The following is a 7,675-nucleotide window of genomic DNA, read 5'->3' as shown; positions in this document are numbered from 1 at the left end:
ACCCTTTAAGCTCGTATGGTATATCACTGAATTCGTTTGAAACAAAATGAAGGCCAAGAGAAATTCAATCGTGGTACCAAAAGGTTGCTTCTGCTATTAAATCAAACAAATATTTAATACAGGCTTTGAGTTGTGACAGACTCATATACTATACAAGACTTCCAAGGACAAGGCCCAACCCCATAGTTGAAGAATATAAATCTACCTGTTGACTGTTATGCTCCCAAAAACACTTTCTCTTAGAGATTTGATACTCAGACACCAGCTGAGACTTCATCTTTGGTTGGCTTATCTTTTTTCTTTCCTGGATCTTGAGCTTTTTGTAGAAGAACCTTGTTTGGAACCAAAACTATAAATATATTCCTGTCCTTGAAGTTTTTGCTCTCCTCAGTTGCAAGCTGCAGATTAGAATGGAGATTAGAGTTTAGAGTTCAGAGAAACTTTAAGGTAAAGGAATATGAATGGCAAATGAATCTAGAACAGATTCATTAAACAGCAAGAGGATAAACACCAATGAGAGGTGAAAACCCAAATACCACAACCAAAGAAGACAGTTGCTGATTATTCTAAGTTGGTGTTGAACCATTTCCCTGTTTTCAATCTTATCATCCAACTGCACATATTATCTAATCTGCTAAAGAACATTCGATGAAAATCTTCTACCGGGAACTATTTGATGGCATTTTTCAAAAAAAGTAAAACTAGGAAGCACCTGAAAGAAAATCATAATGCAAAGTTTTTATGCTACCTCTGGTTCTGGAATAATTAAACATTTTCCATTTCAACTTGGGACTTTGGCTAATTCAAGTTAGCAAGAACTTGAAAATTTCCACCTAAGCATAATGGTCAATTCATAATTTGATCTAAAAAAATCCACAGTATCACAATGTTGGAAATTTGAGAGCTTTACATGATGATGCTTACTCTTCTATCCTTAAAAGTTGCATATTCATTATTCATGGAAGAAAAAAAGATATTTCATTGATGTACCTCCCCTACATCATTCTGGAAACGCCTGATAAGCTCCATAGCCATATTTCTAAACTCATTTTCTCGCCCTTTCAAGGTCACTATGACCTTCACCTGAAAGCATAGGTAAAACACTTCAATGCTATTGAACTCTAAAAAATAGTATCACCTATATGTATCAATTGAGGCATGAATATGCAACTATCATAAGAAAACTGAGGCAACCTTGTCACCATCTTTCAGAAACTTCCTTGCAGCTTTCAAACGTACAGAATAATCATGTTGGTCAATGTTATAACTGTTCAAAACAAACAGATACAATTTAGAAAGGCCATAAGCATACCAAGACCCCAAAAATAGCTATTTATTATAGCATTAGAAGAGTTTTGACAGAAACCAGAGTCAAAAGAGTTGCGGGAACCCAATTTTTGATGAAGAAGATAAATCTGATAGAATAAAGGCACCTATATATCAAGGAAGAGACTAGTCAATGTTGGATTCAAATACCGAGTATTCTTCAATTTACTAAGATGGAACCATTGGCAATTTAACACTACGACAGTAAATGATTACAACTTTCTGGCTCCAGTGTTGATAAAAGATGATGGAATGAAGGCACTTCTATATTAAGGAAGTCACTAGTCTAAAGCCCTATTAATATCAGGCTGTTTCTTAATTTGCAAAATTCAACAGAAGAAATAATCAGCCTCCATATAACAGCCCAAAATAGGTTAAATTGCAAGCCTCATATTTGTTTTATGCATGGGAGTGCATCGTGCATATGCTTCTTGACACTTCTAATAAACTGGACGCATCAGAGTAACATGTCATCTTTCTTTCCAGGGAGAGTTAATCATTTTATGGTAACCAAATAAACTGCAGATAAACAATAAAACATCTGTCACTTATAACTACCAAAAATCAAGATATTAATAGAAGTATTATGGTTCATTTACCAAGTCATAAGTGTTTGAAAGCAAAATAAGACACCCAGACAAGGTATTTGGTGACAGACTAGGGTCATCTGTCATCAGTGTTTAAATAACACCTGGCAAATATTATGAAGTGTGCTTATGAAATAATTTTGCCAAGAGAAACTTGTTTTGTAACTATGGATGAGAATTAGCCATTAATAAAAACCATGAAAGAAAAGTAATATAATAAACACCAAAAAGTTGTGAGATTAAAGACAAATAACGACATGGAAGCATAATGCAAAACCCTTACCCCATTTTCAGCTCCTTCAAATCCATGCGACCGGCTGAAGTTAAAATCATAGTTTAGTCAGCATCCTTCCTCAAAAAGAAAAGTTGAATAAAAAATCAAAGAGAAATACAAAAGGGAAGAGCTAAATCCACAGTCATTCTGGCTGGGTCCACAGAATTGTATCATACAGATATTAAATTAGAACAGAGCTGCTTCCCAAAGAGAAAACTCTAACAGAGAAGACATTCATACGCACTTTTTTTCTGCTGTACTTTCTTCTTCTTTTGTTGTTCATATCTATACTTGCTGAGGAAAAGGTAAAAGCAAGTATTAATAAACTCCAATATGAAATTTAAGTGGGAAAAGATAAATAGAAATTAAGACTTTTAATTTAGCAGGTTTTCTTATATCAATCTAATAGTGCTGTGTTTGTTAAAGTGGACAAGACTAATAGATATCAATTATCATAAAAGTTTAGATTTGGATTTCAAATTCTTCGGTAAGGTAGATGAATAGGCCTGCTAGACTCAACTGATAGTTCCCCCACCCTTTATTTACTTCACTTTGAGAGAGTCTATAGTATAATACACTTTCCTCTCGTCTAAAAGGGATGCTCCAAGCTTAATCTCTTTTTCTCCAAATTCTATTTTAAAAAACATTTGCCAATTGCTTTTATTTGCATGACCATTTCCTCTAAATTAATAGGAGATGAAATATGTCTAAATAAATAAAAATATAATAATTCATACTATTTCTCTCAATATAGCATAAGGCATAACATACTTATAATCCATTATTCTGACAACAGGAGGATCTGCATCAGGGGATAATATCACCTGCAAAGGTGGTATTAAAACAAATTTCAGTACCATAATTATGCATTCAAAAGAACCTTTGCTTTCTAAAGAGAAAAGAAAAGAAAAGAATTATAAGTTTCAATCTCCTCAGCAGAGATGTATAGGCTACTTAAGTAAATTCTTATCACTTTAAAAAACAAAACAAAGCAAAACTAAGACAATGAACAGATGAGAGCATACTGAAATACCAACTTGAACATCCCTACACAGCCTTAAGCTTTTGATTCTAAGGTATCCACTTAGAGCAAAGTGGATAGAACGTTAATGGTGCACTTATCAAAGACCAGCGTCAGCAATTACGTAACTTGAACAAAGTTGATGGTTTCCATTATTTTCTGTCTACTCAACCATTTTGACATCAAGTTCTCTCTAAGAGATAAGTAAAACAATCTACTAAAATGACCTGTAATGAACTTTAAGGATATAAGCTAGAATCTGGTGAAATATGCAGCAGCAGAAAAATTGGCAAAACCAAAACCAAAATAATTCAGAAGTAACGCATTCAATGACGGTACTGATGAAAGCCAATGAAGAAGAACTACAATAACAGTGAAACCTACTCAAGCATGCAAAGCAACAATGAATTTATCGTCTCTAGCCATTCACTTCAAACTTTCCCACCTCCTGTTGTAAACGGAACAAAGGTCCCAAACAAGCACTTTGCTTAAATGTGCCATAAAGGAAGAAGAACTACAATAATACTAATACCTAAACCCAGAAGGCTAAGTTACAAACTATGATTTTTTTTTTTCTACTATTTACTTTTAGACTTTTAGTTTTTAGCAAATTTTTAACAAGAAAAATGCAAATATGCAAAATCAAATAGCAAAAGCAACAAACCACCGAAATTTAACAAAATAAAATAGTACACTTTTCAACCGAGAAAAGCATTACCAAATCAAGCTCCGCGTCTTCAGCCATTTGAATGGCCTGGCTTTTAGACACTATCCCAACCTACACATCAACAAATTAAATCAATTTCATAACTAAAAGAAGAATCTCAAGATAATGCAATTGCCTTCTTGGCAGCTAAAAAACTACAAAAAAAAAAAAGATAAAAAAAGGAAAGTTCCACTAACCATATTCTGCTGCTCATCAATAAGCCTGACAGAATCTGACCTAAATCACAGCAACGAACAAACAAACACACCCTTAAAATTAGAAAATAAAAGAAACAAAAATACCCAAAAGGCAGAAGGTGGAATTAATCAAATAAATAAATAAAAACCCGATGCCAGATAAATCAAGGTCCTGGTCTTCATCTTTCTTCTTGGACCGAACGGGACCCGAAAACCGGGAATCACCAGCGAAACGGGTAGTTATAGAAGCAGAGCAGTGAAGAGAACAAGAGGAAAAACTATTTGGGTAGCGGAAATGGAGCTCAAAGAGCTTAGATTCGAGGGAAGAGAGAAGTAAAGGTACCAGCTTAGTGGTTCTAGTTGGGAGGGGTTTGAAAGGGAAGCTGGTGGCGATCCCAGCCATGGCTTTAGTTCCGCACTTCCACTGTGTGCTATAGGAGTTTGGCACACGCGAAAACGGGAATATGCTTATCTGAAAAACAAAGTTACAATTTTTTGTGTGCTTTGACTATGAAAGACTGGACTTTTTGGAAATTTTGGGCCCTCAAAGGCCCAATCCATTATGCACTGATTTTTTTTTCGTAAGTGTCAAAATTACGTTGAATTAAAATTTAATAATCATCAAAATTTTTATTATTTTTTAATTAATTAAAAATTTAAAATATTTATTTTCATTAATTAAATTTTTATTAAAAGAAAAACTTTTAATTATTTCTGTTCAATCAAAAATTTAATTAAATAACAATAAAATTTAAAAAATTTAATTAAATAAAAATATATGTTTAAATATCTAATTAAATTAAAATAAAATACTTAAAATATAATTGATTACGATAAAATATTAATAATTTATATAATTATTAAATTTTTATTTGAGAATCTTTTTATTTTTTTTATTTTTTTATAACTAAAACAATTTTAGTAGATCTTTAAATGACAAATGTGATTTAATTAAGTTATATTTGATATTAGATTAAATATATATTTTTTAAAATTAATTATGATATTATTTTTTATTTTGAATCTCATATTAATTATTCAAAAGGAAAAACAAATTCTCCAAAAAAAAAAAACTCTGACTCTAATATTATTTTTTCCGCTTATAACTGATGTACCAAAAATAAAAAACTTTGTACTTATCCGAAAAAAAAAAAATCAAACAGAGAAAGATTTATCAGAAACTTTTTTTTTTTTCACTTCCATGTATCAATGATTGCTCGTACAGGCTCCTTTTGACGCCAATGCCGACAACAGAATCCCCTACGACGTCAAATTGATATATTCTCATTGTCATTTCCCCACTTTGAAATAATATGCAAAATTTTACCTTCGAATGATAACAAGTTTAATTTTTTAAGTAAAATTTTAATTTTAAATTTTATAAATAAAAAAATAAATTTAAAAAATTTTATTTTTTTAAAAGATTCATTTCAATTCGACTTACTGGGGTCTCGAATAAAAATAACCAAATTTTATGCACTAAAATACATGATACTTGTTGACGTAGATTTGGGATTAGTGAGAGTGGAGTGTGTAAGAGATTGAGTTTGGTACACGTGTCAAATTTATGTGAAAAAATTTGTTAGATTTTGATGATAATATTTTAAAATATGTTTTAATATTTAAATTAATTAAATTAAAAAAAGGAAATTTAAAAAGAAATTAAAAATAAAGTAAAGATAATAAAAAAGTGTTAAAAATTCATAATTTTGCACAATCGGTTTAATTTTTTTTAAGTAATTGTCTATTTTAAATTTGAATGTTGAGAGTTAATAATATGACAGATAAAAATAAAATTATTTTTAATTTAAAATTGATTGGTGATTTGGTTAATTGATTAATTTTGTATTTTTCTTCCATTTTTTTTAGGTTGTTGCAACGTTGTAACTCATTGAGTTAATAAAGTTAATTTTAATAAAATTAATAATAATAATAATTATTATTATTATTAAAAAATTGAACAAAAAATTTATATTAAATAAATTTTATTAAAATTAATAATTAAATTTAATTAATAGTACTATACGCTCAATCCCATCAATCACATCATACTGCACATGGTATCCAATCCAAAGCTTAATGGACGGTGGAAGTAAAAAGGGGAAGCTTTGAATCAGCCCGACACGTGTAAGTTACGAGGTCGCTGTCGAGTTTAGATTCGGTCAAGACCGGGAGTACATGAGATGGGGACCTACAGAAGGCAACCGGAAAAAGTTAGGGCAAGAACATAAGCCCACGCTCCCTCGTGTTATGTTGTATGGAACGCAGCTAAGGCCGCCAAGGGAAGAGAGTTTTATTGTAGGAAAAAAAAAAAACCAATGTAAAATAATGCAGCATTTTTGTTGTGTTTTAACTTTTAATGTCCTACCAATTTTGTCCTTGTGTTATTCGCCCGACACGGTGATGTATTATTGATAAGTTGATTCACAAAATTACTTCTTTGCCCTTTCCCTCCTATTATACTATTTATTATCTTATAATCTAAAAAATAAAGGGAAAAAATAGCCTCGTAGAGTTGTTCCTTTTTTTTTTTTTTATTAAAATTTGTTTAATAAAATTTGATCACAAATTATGATAAAATAATTATTACAAATACATATTTACATAAATATCTTTGATCATATCTTTTATCTTATAAATGAAATTTAATTATAAAATTTTATGTTTTTATTGTTGACAACTACCTTATATCCTATGAATGGAACTTAATTATAAAATTTATTTTGTTGACAAATATCTTTGGGATATATACAGATTTTGGGAAATTTTAAGTGAGTAATTTTGGTATTTTAGCACACGAAGATAATTTTTTTTGTAATTTTTAATATTATTAAAAAATTTTAATATTTATTACAAGTTTTTTATTCTTAAAATTGTTAATGAGGCTAAACAATTGCATTATATAACTTATCAGTTTAATAAAAAAAATTTTATAAGTGAAAATAAAACACAATCGCTATCTTAATTCGTGTATATAAACAAACTTTAATATCACAAAAATGAAAACTTTATAAATGATTTTTTTGGGAAATGATAATTTTCTTTTTTATTGCATTTATTCGCAAATATTAAATAATATGAAGAAACTTGAGAAAATCAAAATTGTTAATTGAATGCAAAAAAGTATGTTTTAGGCGTTTGTCTTTCGATTTAATTACTTTATTTATAAAATAAACGTTAAATTAAAAATAAGCATTGATATTTGAAGAATTTTTATTTTTTTAATTTGCTTACATTTAAGTTAATTTCAAGTATTAAAAAAATCTTACAAGAATTAAATTCGAAATTTAATTCACTTGATTATAATTATTTTTAAGAAATAATATTTAATAAATTCAAAATTATAATTTTTTTTATAAAAAATTATTTTAAGTATTGGCATAAAACTTTTAAATTTCCTTCAAGTTAATATTTTAACAGCCAAAATTAATTATAAAATTTACATAAAGTGAAAATTATGTCAAGAACGAAGGGCAAAGTTGTCAGTCAAAGCCAAAGAAATCTAGCCAAGTCCAAAACCAACAAGGATAATGGTGTAATTACATATAATTCGGTTTCATAAAA

General features: G+C 29.4%; 1 protein-coding gene across 1 annotated transcript; it reads right to left on the bottom strand.

Annotated features, from left to right (window-relative positions):
- Window positions 1-71: 71 nt before the first annotated feature.
- Window positions 72-4,588, bottom strand: LOC111303381 (translation initiation factor IF3-4, chloroplastic-like). Its single transcript, XM_022899606.2, has 9 exons — window positions 4,261-4,588; window positions 4,112-4,151; window positions 3,927-3,986; window positions 2,959-3,011; window positions 2,432-2,481; window positions 2,197-2,230; window positions 1,195-1,267; window positions 991-1,083; window positions 72-398 (listed from the first exon to the last, which is right to left on the bottom strand). Exons 1-9 carry the CDS (start codon window positions 4,512-4,514, stop codon window positions 255-257), a joined length of 801 nt encoding a protein of 266 aa, XP_022755341.2. The 5' UTR covers window positions 4,515-4,588; the 3' UTR covers window positions 72-254.
- Between the last annotated feature and the right edge of the window lie 3,087 nt (window positions 4,589-7,675).

This window comes from Durio zibethinus, chromosome 13 (assembly GCF_047325235.1).
Source record: "Durio zibethinus cultivar Kanyao isolate XHJ-2024 chromosome 13, ASM4732523v1, whole genome shotgun sequence".
Taxonomy (NCBI): Eukaryota; Viridiplantae; Streptophyta; class Magnoliopsida; order Malvales; family Malvaceae; genus Durio; species Durio zibethinus.
The sequence above is the reverse complement of the archived record's forward strand: the minus strand, read 5'-3'. Positions and strand labels throughout refer to the sequence as shown.